The 27,428-nt window shown below is 41.1% G+C and overlaps 1 protein-coding gene across 1 annotated transcript in view; it reads left to right on the forward strand.

Moving 5' to 3' along the window:
* Positions 1-642: 642 nt before the first annotated feature.
* Positions 643-27,428, forward strand: part of hob (hobbit) — a 460,559-nt gene continuing 433,773 nt past the window's right edge. Inside the window, exons 1-2 of the mRNA XM_067142110.2 lie at positions 643-972; positions 21,165-21,291. Of these exons, the coding sequence (XP_066998211.2) occupies positions 914-972; positions 21,165-21,291 (186 nt within the window). The 5' untranslated portion in view covers positions 643-913. The remainder of the gene's footprint in view (positions 973-21,164; positions 21,292-27,428) is intronic.

Here is a 27,428-nt window from a genome sequence, read left to right on the forward strand (position 1 = left end):
CCTAGTATTTGCTTGGTGTAAAAATAGGGAAACTACGGAAAACAATCTTCACGGCTGTCGATGATGCGTTTCGAATCTACGATCTCCAGAATGCAAGCTACATGGCCCGTACAACACACTCGGTTACACATTACTATTGCTTCATCTTCCCCTCGTCGAAGCTACCGTATTTATGAGTAGATTACACTCACTGTAACAACATTATAATGAAAGCTACACTTCCCCGTACGGTGGCGTGTCGCTTTAGTGTCGATACGATAATATTATTAAATTTAATTTGCACCGAAAGCGATACTCTTATCTGTGGGCAAGTCATGCTCAGCCATATTTGAGTAATGTGTAGGAAGACAAACAGCTGACTGGCGTTCGGCGCGCGCACCGACGAATTTCATTGGTTGCGACAAGCAAAGAGTTGCATGAAAGATACTTCTGTCTCCATTTTCAGACCATAATTGAAACTTTAAGGGATGTCTAGTTAAACATCGACTGAACATTGTTTATGCAATGGAAGATCGTGAATGATTTAGACGTTGATTAGGTAGACGATGTCTAAGGCTTAAAACTAGTCATCGTTTCTGCAATCGGCCCTTTGATTTCTAGGAAATACGAGAATTTAAACTGTGCGCCTATTGGGAGTAACCAATTGCAGAACTAGATGTATACTAATCGACCAACCAGGGCAAACTATTTTTGATAGTCAAATGTTTTCATTCGTTGTTGGTAAGGGAATTGTTTTGTTCCATCGTGCTGCAGATTGCGGGAATGAAGCAATGATTTGGATTGTGGGTGAGATTGTGTTTTCGAAGTGCTTCACAATGACATGTTTTAATCGAGGGTTTCCATGAGGTTTTTATTTTATTTTTTACATTAGCTATGTTAGTGAGAAGGAAACGTTAGTTTTCTTCCTTGAAGAATGGATGGTTTAGCCACATTTTTTCTCATTTGTGCCTTGTTGTATTGCGGAGTGTCATGGTGAGTACCTAACCTGTATAACACAAATAAATTATTCGATTTGTTCTTTCCTAGTCATTGTAACATAACTCTGCGGAGATAGTATAATAGTTTCCAATGAATATTTGTGTATTGTCGATAACTTTTTTACCCCGTCGGGGTATTACACGTATTAGATTTTAATTTCTTTGATTGTCAAACTGGAAATTGACAAGAGTTGACGTCTATTTCGTCACTTTAATTCGGATGTCACCCATTGTAAATGGGCGAGGTGTATTAAGGCCATTATTTGAGACCATATGCTTCATTTTGTGATGAGATATTTAGCTGTCTGGACCTATGTTTATCTCGGTAAACTGACGTATATGTCTGGTTATTAAATAGAAAAGCACACAACTTGCGCAAGAATGTAAACACTGTCTCTTCGGGCACTCCAGGGCGTGGTAACGACCATAGAACTTTTCACACCATCGGCACACGCAGTCATGGTTCGGTTCGTAGAACCTAAGTATCATAGAACACATGCCTTATGATGGAAACCATGGAGTGCTCTGTACGTCTGAGGTTGAAGCAACATTGCCACCACTTGTCTGTTGTCATTGCATTGGTTATATAAAACTCACTCCAAATTTGTGTTTTCTTTGATTTTAATTCACGTATGTGCTCTTGACTTTTGTAGATTGTAGAGTCATATGTCTTCAATGAAGAAAAGTTCTCGAGTGAGTTCTTATACAAGTCTGAAGGGTTTGTGTTTATACATGCATAGTGCTCTTTTAAGGAAATCTGCTTTCACCCTTTCTATCCCTTCGGTCGTCCTTTCAGGAAGTCCATATGATTTTCAATGCTGTAGGTCATGTTTGATGTAATTTTGTGGCGGAAAAGTTTCAAGGTTGTTTTGATTGACAGTTGACTAAGATGTTCTGTGTCGTTTATTGCTATTATTGCTGCCAAAGTCCTTTCTTTTATGTGTTCTTTAAATGTAGTTCCACGTTTCTGGAAAGTCCGGTTAGAGCTATAGAAGAGCACGCGCCCGCTAAGGAATACTCGTTGAACCGTGTCATTTTCAGAATATGGGTACCCTGTAAAAGAACTAAAACTGAGATTTGTTGTACTAATTTCTAGTGATTACAGTACCAGTTTTGAGTTGCAATTTACTCATTAGGGATTATTTCCAAAATATAGCAGAAATATATCCTTGGGACTTACATTACAATGGTATATCTGAATAATGCTTCTTTAGCTTCCAATATTAGAATCTGGTACTTAGGGAAATTTACAGGCCTTATGGTTATCCATCATCTATCTGTTAGACTTAATTATTCATCATTATTTTCATTTCACCTTGCCCAGCTCCTGCCAGGTTGGGGTGTTGATGACACTTCTCCACCACTCCTCTTCAGTAATTGTATTCTATCTTAGTCTCCAACACTTGTTTTGGTGTCTTCCCCTCCCCCATTTTCATAACATGTCCAAACCATCTCAATTTATTCTCCTTCAGGTAAAACTTCCGTAAGCGGGCCGAGCATGGCGCGCCTCAGATGATGCAACAGAGGTTACACGAACAATATGGCGCGGGTCGGGTGACGTCTCAATTGGCTGCACAAGGCTGCCAACCTACGAATATCTTTTAAAGGCCGGCATATTTAAAGATCATTGGTCTGGATTCGTTAGGTTAGGGTAATGACAAAACCATTGGGCTGGGTACGTTAGGTTAGGGCACAAGCAAAGGGGGTCTGGGGGCGTAAGGTTAGAAGCCGCGAAGTGGCCCTAGACCTTCAGTTTCATGTGGAAAAACGATTGGTCTGGGCTGGTTCTTACCATGCGGACGGTTAGGATAGGACCTGGACAAGACCATTGGTCTGGAGTGGTTCTTGCCTTGCGGATGGTTAGGATAGGATGTGGACAAGACCAGTGATGTAGGGAGAAGCAAAATGGGTCTGGGGGCATAAGTCCCCAGGTGAGAAGCTGCAAAGCGGCCTTAGGCCTCTAGTATTCCTAGTTAGGTCTGGCTAGTGACAAAACCATTGGTCTGGATTGGTTAGGTTAGGGTAGTGACAAAACCATTGGGCTGGATACGTTAGGTTAGGGGGTCTGGTTTCAATTTATGTAACTTTTCCTGCACCTGAACATCTTTGTCTTATAAACTTTGGCGTTCAACATTTTTGTGCAAATGCCACAAGGAAACGAACCTTTAATTAGCCCGTGACTGATTAGAAGGTCATTCAGTTTAGCTTTGTCAACACTCAGAAGACTGATTTTATGATTATTAAAATTGCATCCACCACAAGCCATTGTTACATTAAAAATGCACGCTTTTCTTATTTTCACCAAATTTGGTAACCCTGTGGCCACTGATCATGCGACCTCTAGCGGGAAAGAAGCTACATAAACTTCTTCACAGCTGATTGGAGCTGGCCAACGGGAGTAAAGATAATGGTGGCGATTTCTTCTTTCATGCTGTCTTGCTTTCAATTTTCTTATATAAGAAAGAATACTTTTTGGGGCAGGATGGTGGGATTATAGCAAGCGTAGAGGAAGAATCTCTGCTCTCTGGTACTTCAGGTATTTTAAAAGGTTACTTTTCAATCTTTACTAATTACCAATGCCGGCCCGCTTACGGAAGTGCCACCCTTCTTTATCCTATCACTCAGTTTTCCTACCCCTATCTCTTTTCTGACCTCAACATTTCTTACTCTGTCTCTCCTTGTCTCCCGTACCATACTCCTCAGGAACTTCTTCTCACTGGCCTGAATTTTACTCATTTCTTGCTGTCAAAGTCCAAGTCTCTGATGCATACAGTACGCGCAACTTTTAGTGATACCTGGTTTTACGGGGGGTGAGGAGTAAGCTCTCCTGGTTCCAGTAATACTGCCAACTGAATGGAAATGAAATTTGAATTGAATCGATAGTATGATTGATTGATATGAATTTTCTAAACCTTTATTATCTTAGCATGAATTCTCTGAAAAATCACTTTCACAATAATCACTATCTGCTGTACTATTAATTCTCTGACATATCACTTCCACAATCACTTTCACAATCGTCACTGCTATCTGCAGTACTGTTAATTACAATCCTGTCTGTGGCCATTTCCATAACACCATTGTGCCTCCAGTATTCCTCTTCCAGTCCTTTCACCTTTCTGCAGTACCCCTCCCAATCTGCGGCAGATACTAAATGGAATGCCCTGATGGTCAGTCGTCGTAAGTTAACTGCTGACATGTCTCCCGTAATATTGCGTCGTTTGAATTCACGCTTTATGTTTGCCCATGCCAATTCAGCGGCGTTCAGATCACAGTTGTATGGGGGAAGACGAAGGACGACGTGACCTGTTTCACCAGCCATGGCGTCAACAGCATAAATTTTATTAGGAGGCCTGTTTTCCTCAACTAATCTATACAGGGCCTCTTTCCGTTGATTTGCGTCGCAGACAATGCTTCTCCTCTGTAGCCATTGGACCATCATTACTCGTGTATCATATCTTGATGGTATTATATCCACCTGTCGAGAATGATATGGTGCATTATCCAACACTATCGCAGATGCAGGAGGCAAATTAGGGAGCACATGTTTTGAACCATTTCTGAAAATTATGGGAATTCATTTGGCCATGGTAATCGCCTCGGGTACTTCTGGCTTCAAACATTGTGTTTCTCCAATGATCCCTTTCTCAGATCCAACACTTGCAATGATTAGCCTTTTCAAAGAGCTTCCCCATGCTGTAACACCCACAACATATTTTCCGCTGTGCCAGCATTTTCCAGTTGTCATATTATTATCAATCCAGGACTCGTCCAAGTAAAATACTTTCTTGCCTTCGTCCAAGTAAAATACTTTCTTGCCTTCTTCCCTAGCATGTGTAATTGTTATGAGGAATTGTGCCCGCCAATGAATGATGACTGCCCGCTTCAGCAATAAAACATGTTTGTTTTGGACCTTCTTCCACACAAAACCCATATTTTTCAAAACGTTTCGGGGAGAAGTTGAGCTCCCCTTCCACGTAATGTCTTTTTTCAGTACAGGGATGAGGCTGTTCACGGTAGATACCACTTTTTGGACGGCATAGAAGTCTTCGATGGTGTGCCTTATCACTCGTTTGTCGAAATCGTCAAGTTCTATCTTTCCTTGAGTTCTTTCCCTAAGATAAAGAGGAGAACATCATATAAAACTTGCACATGACACCCTACTATTATCCATAATGATATTGGTTAGAACAGATTATTTAGACTGGTCAGACAAGCCTACCTCTTTTTACCAGGGGTGGCTGGAGATTCACCGGGGTGAGAGGCAGAAAATGACTTAATCCTCTTAATAGTTGCCACAGATTTTCCTGTGTATGCGGCAGCTCGTTGAATAGACTTGCTGAGGGGGAAGAGCAGCTGTTTGTTTTGTTTCTCCATAGCACTGCACTCTGCAACATGAGCTATTATTTTTCTTCCCTCGCTGTGTATAGCCCTTGATGGTCGTTTCCGTGTAGGAGTTCTAGGTGGTTCCTGTAATGTACTTGGATTTTCCTCACTCATGTTCAATCCTAACATATATTTTAACTTTGCTGTGTAAACAACAACAGTACTAGTACGTAACGTGTATGCCAGATGTCTCATGGCGATGCATAATCGATTCATATTTTGTGTTTCAAAGGTTGCCAATACGAATCTCGAAGATAAACAAGATCTACCAATTCATCGCTAGGGAGCCCAGGTATCACTAAAAGTTGCACATACTGTATGTTAATATAGGGGTATAGTACACCTTGTACATTATCTCTTTACATTTCATAGGAACTTCTCTGTTCCACACCAAGTTCCTTACATTCTGGTAGAACGTATTTCCCACTTGTACTATTCTGCTGATCTCCTTATCCAACCTTGCATCTTGTGTTATTTCACTTTTCAAATATTTGAAGTATTCAAACCTCAAGCTTTTGTCCCCTGATACTAATGATTCCTTTTCTTTCTCTTTCTCCTCTTTTCATCACCACTGTTTTGCTCTTCTTCACACTGATTTTCATACCATATTTCTCCAGATTGTCATTTAATGCCTCTAGTTGGATTTGAACTTCTGTATTGTTGACTCCCCAGATCACTATGTCACCTGCAAACAATAATATTTTCGTGTCCCTTCCGTATCTTGCCTTTGTTTCCTTTAGATTTTTATCCATAACCATTAAAAACATATGTTGAGACAATACACTTCCCTGTCATAGTCCAGTTTGGTTTCTAAACCAATCTGTTCTCCCTGCTGGAGTCAGGACACAACTGAAACAATTCTTATACATTGTTTTTACTAGTTGATTGCCTTCCACATACTTTTGTTTGCAGGGTTTCCCAAACCTCCTCCTTCTTCTTCTTCTTCTTCTTCTTCTTCTTCTTCTTCTTCTGCATGGGGCCTCTAAATATTAATTCCTAATTAGCGTCAACCTCTAAGATCTTTTGCTACCATGTTTTTCCTTCATTCTCACCTAGATATACGTGCTTTCTTCACAAAGCTGCAGATTGTTCTTATTGGGTCGTCTTGAATTTTTTTCTCTCTCTTCACCTGGTAGGCCTAGAGTGGGGAGTCTGATTCTAGCCAGCACCTCACATTCGAAAAGTATGTGTTCAGCTGATTCCTCTGCTTCATTGCATTTCCTACATATATCTCTTATTATTCCCATCCTATGTAGGTGTTTTTTCAGATGGCAGTGTCCTGTCAACAGTCCTACTACCCATCTTATATTTTCTCTGCTGAGTTTCAACAGTTCTTTAGTATGCTTTTTGTTTGGTCCTTTTATCAGTTCCTTTGCAAGCCTGCATCCTGGAGTATTTTTTTAGTTCTCCATTTGTTTCTTTTGTACCCATTTTCCTATGTAGTGTCGGGCTTGTCCGTAGGAAATCCCGCATACAACAAGCAAATATGTTTCTGCCCCTTTCCTGGCCAGTTTATCTGCCTTTTCATTTCCTTCTATACCTGCATGCCCTGGTACCCATATTATTTTGACAGTGTTGTACTTTCAGAGCTTCAGGAGAAGTGAATGGCAATACCAGACAATTCTGGATATTATCCGGACTGCTTCTAGTGCCTTAATGGCCTTTTAGCTATCCGTAAAAATGAAAATGTTCTTATTCCTGTAGTTCATTTTCAGATTTTCTTCAAGACATGTTATGATAGCTATCACTTCAGCTTGGAAGACTGTAGTGTGTTTGCCCAAGCTCATCTGGATTGATCTCTCAGGTCTTCCCCCATTGATCCCTCCTCCTGTGTCATCCACAGTCTTTGAGCCATCAGTCCACCATACTGTATCTTCTTTTTCAGCATTCCATTTGTTGATATCCCAGTCTTCTTTTTTTATTATCTGGGTCTCAAACAGTTTTTCAAAGTACTTTGGTATCATATGATCAGAAGGCATGTGTAGGAACTTCTTCTGTTATTACTCTATTAATTTTACAGTGTCCTAGATTGGGTCTTTGTGCATTCCAGCACTCTGATTGTGCCGATCTATATGAACTCATTCTAGCCTGTCCTTTTATGAAACTGCATAGTGATGGGAGGTCTAGTAAAGTATTCAAGGCTTCTGTCAGCGTAATTCTCATGACCCCAGTTATGGCTATGCATGCCATTCTCTGTAGGCTATCCAATCTACTGCTAACTTTTCCTTGACTTACTTTCTGCCACCAGATGATTGCAGCATAGGCAATTAACGGTCTAATGATCATTGTGTATATCAACATTACCATTGATGGTCTTAGGCCCCATGTCTTCCTGATGGCTCTTTCACATGCATACAGCAAGTTCTTGGCCCCGGTTATGTTCCTTTCTATACGTGGATTCCAGGTTAGATTTTTATCTAACACTACACCTGGGTGCAGTGCCTGTTCTTCCATATATATATCTTGTCCTAATAGCTTCGGTGATCTCTTTCCCTCTAATTTTCTCCTTCTTGTAAAAGGGACCAGACAGAGTTATCTTGTTCGGGTTGACTGATAGTTGTTCTTCCTGACACCAGTTCTCCACAAGGTCAAGTGATCATTGCATGAGGTCCTGGTTAACACTCATCACCTTACCTCATACCACAATCACTAGATCATCTGCGTACCCTTGTGTATAAAAACCTAGTTCGTTGAGCATAGCTATGATTTTGTTCACCACAAGGTTCCACACCAGAGGCGAAAGAACTCCTCCTTGACCACAGCCTCGGGTGGCCATAACCATCAGCGTTTCTTCAAACAGGGTTGTTTTTATCTTCCTTCCATCTAACATGGATTTAATCCATTTGATGACGGTTTTAATCACCTTGCTCTTTTCCAATGCTTTGATCATAGTCATAGGTTGTATTACTGAAGGCTCCTTGTATATCTAGAAATGCCAGCAGTGCAATTTCTATATATTCTAGGCTTTCCTCTATTTTACAAACCAACTGGTGGAGTGCTACTTCAGTGGATCTGCCAGGTCTATATGCAGACTGATTTTCATGTAACGTTGAGTTCACTTGCACCGTTCTTCTGATATATTTATCCAGAATTTTCTCCATTGCTTTCAGCATGAAGGAGGTTAAACATAATGGTCTGTATGCTTTGGCTTGGACATAATTTGCCCTTCCAGGCTTAAGTATGAATACTGCTTTAGCTTCAGACTATGATTTCGGCACGTACCCTAAAGCTAGACTAGCTCTGGAAAGGTCCGTCAGGGCATTGACGAGTATCTCCCGTCCTTCCTGTAGGAGTATCTCATCTGGCCCCTGAGCCTTTATAGGATGAAACGTGTCGATTGCACATTTTACATGGTTATGTTTTATTATTCTGTTGGCACAGTTCCAGTGTGCTCTTCGAGCTCCGGTCTTTGTTCCAACCATTTCTTCTTCTGTCATGTCATCAGCCTCAGGAAAGTGACACGCCATTAGTATCTCCAGTGTGAGCCTCCTCGCCTGAGTAAATGACCCATCTGGTTTAACCAGTGTCCCCACTTGATTTATATGGGTTGCTTTCAGAACCTTCTGGAGCCTTGCTGTTTCAGTGTGTGATTCCACTTTCTCACAGAACAGTCTCCAAGATTTTTCTTTCGCTTTTCATATTTCTAGGTTATACTCAATGAGTTTCCTATGATATACGTCCCACATACCATTTCTAGATAATATGCTATACAACATCCTAATCTCTTTTTTAATCTTGGCTAGTTTGTTGTTCCACCACCTTACTTTTTTGGTGTTTTTCTTTTCTTTGAGAGGACAGTTGTCATGGAATGACTCTATAATGGCCTCTTCTAATAGTTCCACTGCCTCGTCCAATTCTTTCTATCCTGTCACGTTAGTTGGAATTTTTTGTACAGCCTTCCCTAGAACTTCTTGGTATCTATCCCAGTTAGTTCTTTTTGGCTCTCTGTACATCTCAGTCCCACATAGTCTCGCATCTATTACAAATTGGATGTGCCAATGATGGTTCCTCCAGCACCTTCCAGTCTTTAATAAAGTTTGCAATATGCATAGTGCTTAGTGTAATGTCTATTACCTCCCACAATTTTTATTTATAAATGTAGACTTGTTTCCTAGGTTTAGTATTGTCAACTCAGTTCCAATAATAAACTCTAGTAAAGACTCACCTCCTGCATTGCAGTTTGTGCTGCCCCATGCTGTGTGGTGTGAATTTGCATCTGCTCCAAGGACTAGGTGTTCGCCTTTCCTCTTTGTGTTGCAAATTAGGTTCTCAACTTCTTCTGATGGGGGCAGATTAGTTGAGTTATATGGGAGGTATGAAGAGCCTCTGGTTATTTCTCTGGGTCCCTCCCAATTTCCAAGTTTATAATCTTGGCCACGGTTATGTCCCGTGAACAGTGTTCTTGCAGCATAAGACATTTTAGTTTCCTGTTCACAAGAAGACATGTTCTGGGTATTTCTGATGTTGTATTGTACATCAGCCTACCTCCAGATTCCACCAGTGCTGCTACTTTGCCCTTGACTATACAAGGCTCTTGAATGAGGGCCACGTCAATAGCCTTGGACTTGAGCTTCCTGGCGAAATTGGCCACAGCTGCTTTTTTATGCTGAAGATTGGCCTGAAGGACCTTCAGCATCATCTTTATCAACATTGGGTTTTTGTTTTTCCCATGATCCGAAACTTGATCTGCTCAAGTCCGAGCTTAGCCTTAAGGCTTCTCCTTTTGAGCTCTTCAATGTCTCTTTCACCAAGGGCTAAAACGACTGTCCTTCCTGTCTTGTCGATTGAAGTGGCATTCAGCACTCTCCACTCTTGCGTTAGAAGTTTGGTATCGTGTTTCCTCCACTTTTATCTTGTCAAAAGGAGGTGGGAACTTGGTGATGACCTTGGTCGTGTTCAGTACCTTTTTTTGAGTCTGCCACCTGTAGGGTCTCCCATTTCCATGGGTTACAATTTGATACTGTCTGTTCCAGCCAACTTTTCGTTTCTGGATTTCCACAGATCAGTATCATAGCTCCACTTTCCAGCCTTGCTGACTCAAGGGAGCCTGGCAGACATCTGTCTGACAGTGGCTTCATTTGTGTTATCAGAGCAGATGACAATTCAGTCACGTCTTCCTCCTTGAGATTTCCATCTGGAAAGGTCTTAAGTATTATTGCGAACTTAAATGAGGATAGTCTTTCCGAAAAGGACATCACTTTTTCTTCCTTCTGTTTCTTGGAGGGTGGCTTTGTAGCTGAACTTGATGGCGTGCTTTCCTCCGACCTTGTCCTTTTGGGCGTGGTCATTGGCATAGCGTCTCGCCGATCCCTGTTCCTTCTCTTCTTCTCTACCCAAGTCCCAGCCACTATCTTGGCTTCTTTCCTCGCCTTCTTGTTTTCGTTGTAGTAGGCACTTGTGCGAGGTGGTCTATCTATATGCATCCTATTTAGTTTCGATGCCGATATCTTCAGGTCTTTCTCAGTGAAATTTCCTCTTTCCTTTTGTCAAGAAGTCTGTTTTCCTGTTGCTTCTTGTGTTTCTTCTTCAAATTTGGATTCAGCCTGCCCTACTGGGACTTCTGTCTCCATATTCTCCTCTTGGGCCTGCCACTGGACCTGCTCTTCTGGAGCTTCCATAGCTTCCCTTTGTATTTGTTTAGGTGGTTCCTTTGGAATGTCCATGGTTCTATATGACGAAGGGTTTTTGCCCCTGCTAGGGTCCTGAGCAGCGTTCTCACCATCTGTAATGAGGCATTCCGCCAGACATTGTCCTCCCGCAACTCAGGCTCTCCGTAGCAGGCGCCACGCCCCTCAGCCGTCCATCCAGCAGTCCGCCCCTGGCCCGAACCCGACCAGGTTTGTTCCACCTTCAGTGGACCTACTCACATAGTTCTCACTTGGCATTACCATGACTGAGTTCACATCCATGGGTTCCCCCTAGGTTGGGTTCACCCCGTTCCCAACCCGCGGCTCGTTCAGGCTATGTAGGGCAAAGTGATGTGTTGGTTCCAGCACACCGCAGTGAGCTTTCACCTCAATGACCAGCACCCACTTCACTTGAATCACCGTATCACCCATGCGGAGGTAACGTGGATGCCTCTCTATCATGTGTGGTCGAGGTTTCCACTTCCAAGCCTTCGCTCGGGCTAGTAAGAATCACACTGCCTGGCAATACCTGTTTTTGGTCTGCGAGAGGGTATTTTATTTCCCTCACACCCTCCAGACAAGTCCGGAGGGCCCCCTTATCTGCCACCTGGGATGGGCCCGATAGGGAAACAGGCAAGAAAACCCCTGCGGGTTCCCACACCTCTACTCTATTAGCACTATCATTTGCCTTCTCTAGATCAAGGAATACCATCACCTAATCCTTTCCATATTCCTGCTGTTTTTCCATCAGTAATCTCATGTTAAATATAGGGTCTGTCGTTGACCTGCCCTGTCAAAATCCATACTGCTCTTCTTCTAAATTTCTTTCCACCCTCCTCTCATCCTCCTTTCTATTATTCCCTCTAATATTTTGGCTACTTGTGGCAAAATTGCAATTCCTCGATAATTATCACATACGAAGGTTATAATACTAAATTCCCATGAAGGGAATTAGATATTTTTCCACCAATAGAGCATATCAAAAACCAGATCAAAAATTGGATGTATGGCTTTTCAGGCGTTTGCTCTATTAACCAGCATTTCGTCTTAGGTCTGACACTAGACTCGTCAGAGTGGGATGTGTCAGACCCTATCCACTGATGCTGGGGTGTATGCAGGTGAACTTATCAGAAGCCTCTTATGTGGCACAGTCTGATAACTGCATACGGGAGATAAAACTCCACAATGGAATTAATGCCCGCCTAGCAATTCCAAATGGTAATACTAAATTCCCATGAAGGGAATTAGATATTTTTCCACCAATAGAGCATATCAAAAACCAGATCAAAAATTGGATGTATGGCTTTTCAGGCGTTTGCTCTATTAACCAGCATTTCGTCTTAGGTCTGACACTAGACTCGTCAGAGTGGGATGTGTCAGACCCTACCCACTGATGCTGGGGTGTATGCAGGTGAACTTATCAGAAGCCTCTTATGTGGCACAGTCTGATAACTGCATAGTATTACCATTTGGAATTGCTAGGCGGGCATTAATTCCATTGTGGAGTTTTATCTCCAGTATGCAGTTATTAGACTGTGCCACATAAGAGGCTTCTGATAAGTTCACCTGCATACACCCCAGCATCAGTGGGTAGGGTCTGACACATCCCACTCTGACGAGTCTAGTGTCAGACCTAGGACGAAATGCTGGTTAATAGAGCAAACGCCTAAAAAGCCATACATCCAATTTTTGATCTGTTTTTTGATATGCTCTATTGGTGGAAAAATATCTAATTCCCTTCATGGGAATTTAGTATTGCCATTTGGAATTGCTAGGCGGGCATTAATTCCATTGTGGAGTTTTATCTCCCGTATGCAGTTATCAGACTGTGCCACATAAGAGGCTTCTGATAAGTTCACCTGCATACACCCCAGCATCAGTGGGTAGGGTCTGACACATCCCACTCTGATGAGTCTAGTGTCAGACCTAAGACGAAATGCTGGTTAATAGAGCAAATGCCTGAAAAGCCATACATCCAATTTTTGATCTGGTTTACGAAGGTTATGCCAAAAGTTTTTAGCAGCGCATAAACTGTAATTCTGAGGACAATGGGATTATTTTCATTTGAAAGAGCGATGTTTTTCGACCTTGGAACATGCGCGTGCAACCTCTCCTAGCGGTAGTTCCTCCACAGTGAGGGAAGAAAGCACAGGCAGTGCTGTGTCAGGCACGGTGCAAGATGGATCTGTCGCGCCGCGATTTTCGAGCAATGATTTTTTATGATTATAAAAAGAAATTAAGTGCCGAAGAATGCCATTCTTCTTTGCTGCGCGTTTTTGGTGAGGCTGTCCCTTCTAGAGCCACAGTCGGAAATTGGTTTCGCGAGTTTTCAAGGGGTCGGCAGTCAATTGAAGATGAACCTTGTCCCGGTCGCCCAGCAACAGCTATGACTCAAGAAAACATTGATGCTGTGAGGGAAATGATCAAAGCAGATCCACATCTTACATTTTGTGACATTGAAGGAACCTTAAATATTGGGTCAAGACCATCGTTCACGATTATTTAGGCCTTATGGAAAATTCTGATTCCCATGGAAGGAATTAGATATTTTTCACCAATAGAGCATGTCAAAAACATATCAGATGTAAGGCTTTTCAGGCGTTTGCTCTATTAACCAGCATTTTGTCTTAGGTCTGACACTAGACTCGTCAGAGTGGGGTGTGTCAGACCCTACCCACTGACGCCTATATATGAGGCACAGTCTGATAACTGCCTACGGGAGATAAATCTCCACAATGGAATGGACTCTTACGAGTCTAGTGTCAGACCTAAGACGAAACACTGGTTAATAGAGCAAACACCTGAAAAGCCTTACATCTGATATATTTAGGCCTTACCAAGAGATGTGCCCACTGGGTGCCACAATCCCTGACAGAAAGCCAAAAGGACGAGAGAGTGGACTGGTGTCCTTTCATGCTAGAAAAATTCAATGGAGGGCAGACTGAAGACACCTACAGTATAGTCACAGGTGATGAAACAAGGGTCTACCATTATGACCCTGAAACGAAGAGACAGTCTTCTGTGTGGTGCTTTCCAGGGGAGGAACCACCCACAAAATTTTGACAAAGTCGGAGCTCAGGAAAGAAGATGGTGGCAACTTTTTTTTTTCACGAAAATGGGGCATCTCACCTCTGTGACCTTGGACACACGTCGTACAGTCAATGCTGAATGGTATGTGAATGACTGTCTTCTCAAAGTCACAGGTCACAGCACCCAAAGTCCAAGAGTGGGCACCTTCTGCTGCATCACAACAATGCATCTGCACACAGGACTGCCAGAACAATGGACTTTTTGGAAAGGGAAAAAGTGCGAGTGTTACCTCATTCCCCCTATTCACCTGACCTGGCCCCATGTGACTTCTTTCTGTTCTCTAAGACCAAGGAAAAATTACGTGGTCAGCAATTTTCGTCAGATGAAGAGGCCATTGCAGCGTACGAGAGTGCACTAAGTGACATCCCGAAAGAAGTTTGGACTGGAACCTTTTCTAAGTGGTTTCAGAGAATGGAAAATGTATACGGGCTAATGGAGAGTATTTTGAAAAGTTGTAATTGTTGTTTCGCAAATAAATTTTTTTCTCACACTCTGCTAAAAACTTTCGGCATAGCCCTCGTACCTTACTGTCACCTTTCTTAAATACTGGTATTATTACACCTTTACACCAGTCATCAGGTACTTGCTTTTCCCTCCATATACACCTTAGCAGCCTATATAACCAGTGTAGGCCAATAGGTCCTGCTGCCGTTATCATTTCCACGCATATTTCATCCATCCCTGCTGCTTTTCCTATTTTCATTTGTTTAACAGCATTTCCACCCCTGCTATTGCAGTATCACTCTCCATTTCTGGATCATCCTCATTTATCACTGCACTTACTTCTGCATCATTTCTCACATTCAGGAGTTTGTCAAATAGTCTTTCCACCTATTCTTTATCTCCTCCGGGCCTGTTATTACATTTCCACCTATTCTTTATCTCCTCCGGGCCTGTTGTTACATTTCCACTTTCTTCCTTTACTTCTTTTGTGTAGATTTTTTCTTTTATTTTTTATTAATCCATACAACATCCCTTTTCCACCATTTATATAATTTTCCAACTCTTGCGTGAATCTCTCCCAACATTTTTCTTTTCATCATTTAGGCCCTACCACATTGTTTACTCTTAATTTTCTGATACATAATCTTACTTCCTTCTTTTCTATCTCTATTCCATTCTTGTCATGCTTTCGTTTTTTGTTGAACAACCTCCTTCTCTTTTTCATTCCACCAAGGTGTCTCCCTTTCCTTCACTGTCACCAAAGATCTGCTACAAATCACCTCTGCACAGCTTGATTATTATCCAGTATTCATTTTAATTTTGTAGGTATAACCCCTTAACCCACTGAGTGAATCCTCTGGTATTGGAATTTCAGTTAACTTGTTATGGACAATGAATTTATGGTTCTTATCCTAGCATATACATTGTCTCAGGCTAGTTTTTAGAGGTATAGGCTTCTCTGTACTTTGTCCTTGACAGCAGTCATTCATATGAACAGCGCTTGCACATCTTCAGTGACGATTCTGCATATATCTTGCAGCAGGTTGAGAAGCAACTTTTCTTAACCCTTAAGTACAGAGGCCTATATATTGACTTGTTAAAATTATTTTTTGGATTCTGTTGAATTTCGTTGTAATTTAAAGGAGAATAATATAAAAGTTCCTCGTGTGTAGTACTAAGAGCATTGCGTGTTGCCGACACATTGCACTAACATGTCTCGTGTCCGCTTTTGTCTGAAATGTCGTGAACTGTTCAATGTTGCGGACTGAAGCGGAATATCAAATTAAACAGATGTAAGTTTCCTGGATGCAGAGACTTTACATTTGGTGCTTGCACGAAATGTGAACTGTTTCTTTGTTTCAGCAAAGACAAGAAATTGCTACAGAGGTTTTCATCCATAGTCTGGAGGGATTATCTTTTCTCCTAAAGTGAAGAAATTGGAACAAAGAAAGTAGGCTGAACCATGGGTTTATCTACATTTTTGTCAGTGAATGAATACACACCACGTGCGCAAATAATTTGCAGCGAAGTGGAAAGAAAAGAGAAAATAAGCTTGTGTATATATGTACTGTATTTAGTAAATATTGATTGTGAAACTAATGCTTATGTATGATGTAGCATATATCCAACATGCAAAAGGCACCCAAATAATTTTTTAAAATAAATAGATCTGCTACACCATATATTTAAGGGTTAATCAATTCCAGGTTTGCCAGGTTGAATGGCTCAGGCAGTTGAGGCGCTGACCTTCTGACCCCAACATGGGAGGTTCGATCCTGGCTCAGTCCGGTGGTGTTTGAAGGTGCTGAAATGCATCAGCCTCGTATTGGTAGATTTACTGGCATGTGAAAGCACTCCTGCGGGACTACATTCTGGAACCTCTGCGTCTCTGAAAACCATAACAGTAGTTAGTGGGACGTAAAGCCAATATTATTATTATTATTATTATTATTATTATTATTATTATTATTATTAATTCCACGTTTTTTGATGAGGTTGATATCTGGGGAGACATTGACTATGCTTCTATATGGGATGTGCAAGTTGTAATTTTTTCTGTCAGTACTGGTCTTGTATTGTACCGATTCAGCCAGATCTTACAGTGACGATGGGATAGGAAGCGGTCCTGGCTTTAATAACGTTACAGTCCCAGCATTTGCCTGGTGTGAAAATGGAAAGCCATGGAAAACGGTCTTCTGGGCTGCCGGCAGTGGCGTTCAAATCCACCATCTCTCAAATGCAAGCTAACAGCTACATGGCCCAAACCACACACCAAAGTCAAACAGTAAGTTGTCAGTATGAAGATAGATTGTTGAATGAAATGCCAGAAATAGGTTCCAATGTTGATTTTAGGATGTTGACAAGGTAATGAGAAAACCTTGAGTTTGCCGTCTAAGAGAGGCATACAGTCTTCTTCCACCACTTTTCTCATAGTCGGGTGTAGCGGCTGGTACGAACTGTTCCGCACATGTGGATTTGACCCTGTTTTACAGCTGGATGCCCTTCCTGATGCCAAAACTATGTGAAAGGATGTATTCACTATGGCATGTTTATGTGGTTGTTGGTGTGACCTCGTCGGACGTAATCAAACTTCAACAGTGGTCTTCTCGGTACAGCCCAACTCCCATACAGTTTATTTAATTGACTCATTAATTGCATAACACAAGGTTTCTTAACCCCTTCACAATATGAAGGCTCCTTCCGGCCTGCCTTCCTTCGTTCCTTCCTTCCTTCCTTCTTTCAGTATTTTTCTTCTCCCATTGTACTTTTATTTCCTTCTTGAGGGGTAACTGCTTCATTCAAGTTTTTTTAAATTTTTTGATGTACATTCAAAAAGAGTTATATTGAATCTCAGTTTCTTTCCTTTTATGTTTCACCTCCTCTTTCCCTGATATGTTGGGCTGGTAATGCACCAAACATCAGAAGTTGATGACCTATAATCTTGTTGCTGTACAAGTTAAACTGTAGATTATATTAATTTCTTGGGAAAGAAAATTTTACACATATGTGTACAAGCTATACATCTTATAAATTAAGTTTTTAATTACCCACTTCCTGGAATTCACAATTTATCTGTGCAGAATGCTGCTTTTTATTTTATTTTATGAGATCCATCACTCGTGTGCATTTTGTGGTTTCTGTGGTGTCTCATGAAAAGGAAAATCATCAGGAAGGGAAATAAATTCTGGCTTATTACTACTGTCACTAACATACTACTGTATATTGTTTTGCATTTTTGTTGTTCATTTGGAATGCTGTTGGGGAGGTTTTCTGTATTTAAATCCTTGATCTTACCCATTGTCCTGGTACAGGCCCAGCGCGACAGACAACTGTGAGAGAGAATCGCCGCATCATTCGATGGCCCAGATGGAACCCCATGCAACAGCAGCGCAAATCTTAAGATGTTTTATTAAATCTGAGGAAATGGAAATTGCAACACCATGAAGGCATTGGTCGTTTGTGTTGATTTCCAAGATATGGAACGATGCCATGTAGGTATGTAAACGATCAAAGTTTCAGACCCATTGGGTTGTTGCTACAGGTCACCCCACGTGATTGGTCGCGGAGGAATAAACTCCAGTATACGGACTCTGGTGTAGCGTAGTTGACTTGCAGTCTGTGCAGTGAAGTGTTCCCCGTCAAACATGCCTCAACGACAGAGAAAAGCATGCTATCAACAACTGTTGCCGTTTGAGAGGGCTCAGATAATTGGGCTGTGTGAGGCTGGATTATCGCTAAGGACTGTCGCTGCACGTGTTGGCCGACAGGCATCTACGGTACAACATGTATGGCAGCAGTGGTCAAATGAAGGTACCCACACCTGTAGACCTGGCACAGGCCCAGCGTGACAGACAACTGTGAGAGAGAATCGCCGCATCATTCGGATGGCCCGGATGGAACCCCATGCAAAAGCAGCGCAAATTTGAGCAGCTGTGGCACCCCACGTTACACAACAAACAGTTGGTAATTGTTTGCATGCAGCTGGCTTACGAGCCCGTGTCCCTGCAGAAGGTGTTCCATTGACCCCACAACAGCGACGTGTAAGGCTGGCCTGGTGTCGAGAAAGATCGACGTGAGTCGACGAATGGCATAGGGTCATCTTTAGTGATGAATTGTGCTTCTGTCTTGCCCACAGTGATCGCCGGAATCGTGTGCACCGACGTACCGGGGAGAGGGGCCGCCCAGATCTTATTGTCGAGAGGCACAGAGGGCCAACACCAAGCATTATGGTCTGGGGAGCTATTGGCTTTAATGTGAAATCACAGTTAGTGCTTGTTGAGGGCACTATGACTGCTCGACAGTACGTTGATAGGGTACTCAATCCAGTGGTTGTCCCTAAGATGGCGAATATTGCTAATGGGATATTTCAGCAGGACAATGCCCGGGTTCACACTGCACGCATCTCCAGAGAAGCTCTCCATGACATCACAACCTTAGAATGGCCCGCCAGATCCCCGGACCTCAGTCCTATTGAGCATGTGTGGGACATGAGGGGTCGACAACTGGCCAACCGTCCTCAGCCACCCACAACTCTGGAACAACTGACCCGTGAAGTGCAGCAAGCATGGGCCACAATTCCTCAGGAAGCGATCCAGGGCCTTATTGACTCTATGCTTTGATGAATTCATCAATATATTGCAGCTCGTGGTGGGCACATCCTGTATTGATTGTTGTCCAAACTTGCGGTCAGAGGGACCTGAAAGTGTAATCATCGAATCACAACCAAACACTCGTCCTCCATGTTCAATTGCAGCAATGTAGCACCACTCCTTCTGGGTGTTGCAATTTCCATTTTCGTCAGTGTATTATTTCTATGTCCCATTAATTACTTTCACAAGTTTCTGGAGACACCAAGATGCCAGGATTTTGTCCGTTATTGGAGTTCTTGTACATGCTGGTAAATCTACCTACACAATTCTGGCATATTTGAGTACCTCCAGGTAACACAAGACTGAGCTACAATTGATCCCGACAAAAGGTCACTGCTCATCCATCTGAGCTACTCAGCCTGACAATGCTTACTTTACCATCATTATCATCAATCACCACTGATCTAAATTTAGGGCCGTCATCCACGCAACAGATTCGCTATCAGTTGTGTAGCTAGTCTTTCCTTAAATGATTTTGAAGAAGTTGGAAATTTATCAGTCAGCTACTTACCCTCCACTATTAAACTGACCGTGATGGTCATTACTGTTTTAAGGGGAAGAATGCATAAGCATACATGATAAACCCCACAATTGAATGTAGCAGTTTATTGAACATGTAAATAAATTAGTATAGGTCTATTAATTTTTACTTACATAGGTATGTATTATAAGCAGAGTTGGGAAGTAATTGAGTAAAAGGACTCAAATTACTTGTAACAATTACATTCTTAGTAGTTTTTACTTATAATTATTACTTTTAACAAAAAGTAATTTTTACTTGTAATTTACTTCTTGAAATAAATTTGTAATAGTCACATTCTAGTAATTGATACACATCGCCAGGAAGCAGAAATGTGAAAAAATAAATTATGATGAAGATAATTTTTTTCAGTTCTACTACAGCAGAACCAGTAGCTCCAACAGTTTTGGATGAGGTACTTTCTTACCTCTCTAGTACTTCCCAAGACATTCCAACAAATTTCTTAAAATTAAACACACACATTTCCTCAAGTGTTCCTGTATGGCATCTTTTCAGTAAATGTAAAGATATGCTTTCCCTCTTACGACGCCATGGATTAGTAATGAGAATTTTAAGAACCAATTAATTTACTTGCAAAGTAAGTGTAAAATCATTTCAAATGCTACAGGTCGTTAACTAAAATAAAAATGATGGGAAAAAGATCATTTAATGGAAGGCATACATGTGGTGATAACTGAGAGGGATAGGAAGACATTTACTGAGCTATTCATGGTGTGGAGGAAATAATTTGGTTGAGTTATATCCTTTGGAGTTTTACTTGAAACTGAATTTATCTGATCACAGATAAGGTGATATTTAGAAAATATTTATTGTTACTTTGACCGAGCTCGATAGCTGCAGTCGCTTAAGTGCGGCCAGTATCCAGTAATTGGGAGATAGTAGGTTCGAGCCCCACTGTTGGCAGCCCTGAAGATGGTTTATCATGGTTTTCCAATTTCACACCAGACAAATGCTAGGGCTGTACCTTAATTACGGCCACGGCCGCTTCCTTCCAATTCGTAGGCCTTTCCCATCCCATCGTCGCCATAAGACATATCTGGGTCGGGTACAACCCACAAAAAATATAAATGTCATAAAATACATCAAAGACTGAACCACCCATCAATAATCAATTAAAAAACATAGGGGGATTAAAAATACAATCATAAATATAAATTTTAACATTGTAATACTCTAAATGTTTGAAAAAAATCATTACCATGGCGACTTGAAGCAAAGAAAAAAAAAAAATTCTTACTTTGAAAATACCCCCTTCTCTCTAGTATGTACAATTGTAATATATTATACTGTTTAGTGAATGGTAATCAAGTCTAAAAAGATTGTGATTATTTTCATCGCTTTAACCAAGTTAAGTGGTGTAGTATCAAATTAATAATTATTAAGGGTTTATTTAAAAACATTTGTGGTATTGCATGCAAAGCTTCTCTAATACATCTTGGTATCTTCACAGGATCCTTCCAAAGTTATTAGCCTGGCTGTTCAAGAGGAAACTTCACATAGAAGTTAGAATAGGACGCATTGGTATACCATATGGAACTTTGAAAGATGTGTACATATCAAAAAGTGGGTTCACAGTGGTAAGTGCAGTAACTTATATGATACGTGAGTGTTATTGTGACTGTTTGTGTGGGAGATAAATAGATTCAGTCTCCAAGGTTGGAATATCCTTTGGTCTAATTATCACATGCCTTGAACTTCTTGCACTTCTGGAGTACTGTTACTTGCCAACATGTAATATATAAAGAGTAACATACCTTTTATTCGGTTCATGAAATAAATTTCATTTTGGATCTGTATTGACAGTTATGTTATATAAATTGAAAAACTAGTGAATTGGTTCCACCTAGTCAATACCTATCAGTTTTATTTACAATTCAAAGTTGTAAAAGCATCTTATTAAAATAACAGGACAGCATGTTTTGGCTGCATTAGGCCATCTTCAGCTGTCTAGAATTAACTTAGAATTAATATACTAAAAGTTACAAAACATGAATAAAATTCACTCTCATATGATATATAGTATCTATAAATTAAAATAAGTGCGTGTTGAATCATCGTCAGATAAAGAAGTCACTAAATGTAATGCGATGATGTCAGACCAGTTCTGTGCAAAGTGACGATTTAATTAACTGTCAACTAAGCCAGCGTAGAGGCATGATATGACATAAACACAGACCTGTTGTTTCACATTGTACAACATGACCGGACGGCAGGTGATTTCCACTCAGTGGCCTGGCTGGCATTAAATCAATTTGATTTACATCTGTGAGTTTGTAACATTTTTGAAGTTTTTATATTAAGTGGGAAAAACAATTTTACTGAAACAACTGTCATTATTTTTGCATGAAACAAATTTTAAGAACAGAAGAAACTTTTAATTACATCATCATTTTACGTAGAATTGACAATTCTCTGAATATCAATATAAGAAAGAGTCTGGATGATGAGCATACTCCAGATGCTAAGAATTTAGAGCCTAATTTATTTTTCAAATTTTACACTTAGTTCATCCCAGATTTTAATGTTAATTGTGTGTTTGTACTTTAGTTTTCATGTCAATTGTATGTTTTTACATTTGTTTAGTTATTAGATGTATTACATTAAGCCTGAAGATAGCCAGCCAAGGCCAAAACTAGTCCCTAGTTTAGTCATGTAATTCAATAATATTGCATAATATAGTATTGAAAAAGTTGGACCGTACAACATTAATTTAATAATTATTATTGTGAACTAGTGGACTTCATGGAAAGGAGGAAATTAATGATACTGGGGCTGAGTGAAACCAAATGGAGAGGGAAGAGAATGAAGAAATTAAGAAAACAGTATACACTGTATTGGCATGGAAATGACAGAGAGATGAGGAATGGTGTTGATTTCATCATGAGTAAAGACTAGGAGGAGTCGTTGACATTCAGTATCTTAGTGAGAGAGTAATAAAGGTGACTGTGCATTTAGGGAAAGAAAAACTAACTTTGGTACAGGTGTATGCACCTCAAAGTGGATGTTGTCAAGAGGATAAGAACCAGTTTCTTGATTACTGTATTTGGAAAAAAGTTATTAGTAAAGAGAGAGTAATCATTATAGGAGATCTGAATGCACAGATTGGGACAGATAGAACAGGATATGAGAATGTAATGGGACCTCATGGATATGGTGGAAGAAATATAGAAGGTGAACATCTCCTTGACTTCTGTATGAGGAATGGGTTGGTGGTGAAAAATAGTTGGTTCAAGAAGAGACAGAGCCATAAGATAACACAATACAGTTGGGATGGACTACAAAAGACTGTAGTTGATTATGTCATCTCAGATGAAGAAAGGAGCAGAATGGTAACAGATGTCAAAGTAATACCCAGCAAGAGTCTTTACAGTGACCACCGTCTATTAGCAGCAGACATGAGAAACTTTTATGTGCCAAAAATACAAAACAGGAAAATGCCAAAAATCAAAGTATGGGAACTCCAGAAAACAGACAAGAGAACTGGTTACCAGAACCAGATAAAAACCTGGTTACCAAGAGATGAAAGGAAAAATGGAGAGGCAGAATGGACCAGACTAAGGGACACACTGGTTAAGGAAGCAACTGAAGTTTGTGGAAAGACAAGTATGAAAACAAGGGAGAAGGAAACTCTGTGGTGGAATGAAAGAGTGAGAGCAGCAATCAGGGAAAGATATCTCTTGCGGAAAGAAAGGGATGGGGAGAAAAATAAACTGGATCTTACTACAGACAAGGCAAAGATCAGAATCCTCAAGCAATGATGTTAAAAGAACAGTTACCGAAGAAAAGACCAAAGCATGGAATATAGTCACTCAGAAACTGGAGGAAGACAGCAGAGGCAATAAGAAACTACTGTATAGTGTTATCAGAGGTAAAAGGAAGCCAATGAATACCATAAAAGCACTTGAAGATAAAAATGGAAATCTGGTTAGGACAGAAAGTGATATGAGAGAAGTCCTGAAGAACCATTTCGACCACCTACTGGATAGACCAGTTCAAGAACAAAATACAGAACCGGAAATCCAAGCCTACAATGAGGAACCTCCCATCACCTGGATAGAAACTGACACAGCCTTAAAATCTATGCCTAAAGGAAAAACTTCAGGTGCAGATGAAGTGAATGCAGACATGATAAAGGCAGCAGGCATCCAGGGTATACAATGGCTGCACGGAGTACTAAATGCCATATGGACAGACAACAATATACCTGCAGATTGGAGCAAAGGTGTTGTAATTCCCCTGTTTAAGAAATGCAGCAGACGGAAACCCACCAACTATAGAGGAATAACACTGCTGTCTCATGAGCTAAAAATTCTAGAATGGTTTTCCGTGGTTTCCTATTTTCACACCAGGCAAATGCTGGGGCTGTACCTTAATTAAGGCCACGGCCGCTTCCTTCCAATTCCTAGGCCTTTCCTATCCCATCGTCGCCGTAAGACCTATCTGTGTTGGTGCGACGTAAAGCAAAAAAAAAATTCTAGAGAAGATCATAGAAAGGAGATTGAGAACCATCATTGAACCATAGTTAGAGGAGGAACAATGTGGATTCAGAAGTAACAGGACAACAAAGGATCTAATTTTTAGCACCCACATGCTGATGGAAAAGTATTGGGAGAAAGGCAAGAACCTGGTCATTGTATTCCTGGATATAGAATAGGCCTATCTGGGAATTGCCTGAGGAAAAGAAATGTGCCTGAAGGACTGGTAAGGAAAATTCAGATGTTGTACAAAGACTGTTCTAGCTGTGTGCAAATTGGGGAAGGTCGATCATCATGGTTTGAGACCAAGAGTGGAGTTCAACAAGGAAGTGCACTGTTAGGTGAACTGAATGCAGTGGCCTTTGCTGATGATAGAATTTGGGGTGAAACAGAAGAGGAAGTACAGACCAGACTCAACATATAGACATCCCAGTTCCAGGAATATAACCTCAACATCAGCGAGACCATGACAGTCAACAGAGAAGGCCATCCTGCAAATGTATAACTAGGAGACCACCAGCTAGAGTGTGTGGACAGTTTTCTTTACCTTGGAAGTGTAATCTCCAGTGATAATTTGGTCAGAAAGGAAATTACAAACAGAGTGCAAAACGGATCAGAATTCTACCAAGAAGTAAGAACACTTTTATGGGATGGCGTAATTTGGTCAGAAAGAAAATTGCTGACCTATGGGATTGAAGCATGTGCCCTCACAAAAAGAGATTCATCAAAGTCTGCAAGCATCAGAGATGACATTCCTTAGATCCACCATCCACAAGACCAAGATGGACAAGTTAGGAAATGAGGAGGTGAGGAAAGAAGCCAATATAAAGACATCCCTATTACACTGAATCGACACATCCAGACTTCGGTGGTACAGGCATGTGATGAGAATGGAGCCTACAAGAATAGCCAGAATAAATTTGGAAGGACAGGTGGAGGGGGAAAGAATTGCAGGAAGACCTAAAACCCGATGGATGGACATGATCAACATTGATCTAGTTACCAGAGGATGGACAGTGGATGATGTTCTCCATGACAAGTTGTATATGGACAGGAAGAAGTGGAAGAGGCTCATTAACACGCGAGAGGTCGCGTGAAGGCAAATTGCTCATGCTTAATATTCTAATGAGCTGCTATTTTCCTTTTGCAGTGAATACTCTGATAAAAATATAAACATGTACCCTGTTTAACTGCCTTTCAACTAGTACTAATATAATTACCCAGTAACAATATTTTCACAATGTAAAAAATTAATGAAATGTTTTTGCAAAATCTGGTAAAATTACGTGAGTTTTTAAGGAACGCGAGAGGTCGCGTGTGAGCAAATTGCCTCAATGTTTGCATTTGTGCATTTCAGTGAATGATTTGGTCACAATTCAAGATAAAACTACAGCACCACATTTCACTGAAAGCCACCATAAACCTCATGAACTTTACTTAAGAAACTTTCTTGGAAATGCAGTCATGTAAAAATACACTACGCAAGGGGTCGCTCGAAGGCAATTTGCCGCGGCAGGTGTGAGAATGAAAGAAAACTTAAACTACTCTGGAACGCATCAGGCAATACACTGACGATAATCAACGACAGGCGGGAGAGAGGGAGGAAAGGGATGAAATGAGCGCCCTAAGCCCTACAGCGGCTAGCAACAGAATTATTAACAAATATTTAAAAGTGCGGCAGTTTGCCGCGGGTGCGACCTCTCGCGTGTTAATAGTACCTGGGAAACTGGATCTGAACGATGATGATGATTATATTTAGGATAAGGCTATAATATAAAAATATGTCAATTCTCGAACAGATAAAACGTGGAAAAATTAAATTAAATTTCTACTCACCCTGTAGAAGAGCTCGCGTTGCTGTTAGATTCAGTTTCCCCTAAGGAGGGAAATAATCCTACAAAGTCAACACACCACTCATTTCTGAGTCACTATCAGCATTGTCATCATCTGTTGAAGTTTCACTCTCACCCGACCCTAATGAGATAATAAAGTCTTCGACATAATCATCTGTGTGACTCTTTCTCCCAAGTTTTAATCACCTCGGATTTCATGTTGCTCCAGTCCCCCGCACTTATATGGTCTACGGCTTCGAAAATAAGTCTTTCAACCTCCGAAACTGAAGATTCGGTTATTCTCAGCTACATAACGCTTCACTTGGGCCCAAATCAGTTCTATGGCGTGAAAATGGCAATGGTATGGTGGAAGGCGAACTACTTTATGACCATGCCTTCTTGCTATTTCATCCACCATATAAACTGGGCACTGTGGCTTGTTTTGTTTCACAAGATGCATTAGATCCCCCTTCCTCATGCCATCGCGAACCAAAATATTGTGCTCCTTCAACCACTTAATGAACTCATTCTTTCTAGCCGCCGTTGTTGGTGCTTTGTCGAGAATGACTGAGTACTAGGGGGCATTGTCCATGATGATAATGCTATTTTCAAGCAAGTTGCTCAGAAGGCTTTCCGCAAACCATTTCTGGAATGTGCCACTATTCATTTCCTCGTGGTAATCTCTGGTTTTCTTAGATCGGAACGCATACAAGCAATTTGGCACAAAACCTTGGGAAGTACCGGCATGAATCACTATAACTCTGCCCCCCTTCCCAACAGGTACTGGCATAGTGCCTTCTACTGAATCATCTGTCCAGCCTTTGCTCTGGAAATGAGAAGCATTAACCCAAGTTTCATCCAACCATACAATAGAATCAAAATTCTCGTCAATAATCTCTCTCAGAAATCTGCACCACCACATCACAGTATCACTTCTCTCCATCAGCACTCTTCGTCCGTTAAACTTCTTGCACCTAAAACCCAGATTTTTTACTACTTCCTACGAGAAGATTTGCCCCTGCTGAAAAGTTCACTGTTTTTAAGAGAACGATGCAATTTCTCAAGCGTAGGTTATTCTTTCCTACGGTAGTAGGCGTAAATATGCCGACGAATTGCATCTTGTTGAAAAAAGTCTAATTCTGTTATCAATTTAGGCTTATTCCTCTTCTTCCCTGGAGTTTCAAGTTTGGACGGCCTCGCTGTCTGGTCCTTGGCAGAGTACTTCTCCTTCCCTATGCTTATAACTGTGCTCCTGTTAATTTTGGTCGCATCAACTGTTCTCTGAACTGCTTTCGCAACAGGCAAAAGAGGCACGCTGCTATCTTTCTCCTTCTTGAAATACTCCCTAACATTGCAAACAATTTCCCGGGCCTGGCTCCTTAGTGGAGTACCATGTCCGAAGGGCTT

This window comes from Anabrus simplex, chromosome 2 (assembly GCF_040414725.1).
Source record: "Anabrus simplex isolate iqAnaSimp1 chromosome 2, ASM4041472v1, whole genome shotgun sequence".
In the NCBI taxonomy this organism is placed as follows: Eukaryota; Metazoa; Arthropoda; class Insecta; order Orthoptera; family Tettigoniidae; genus Anabrus; species Anabrus simplex.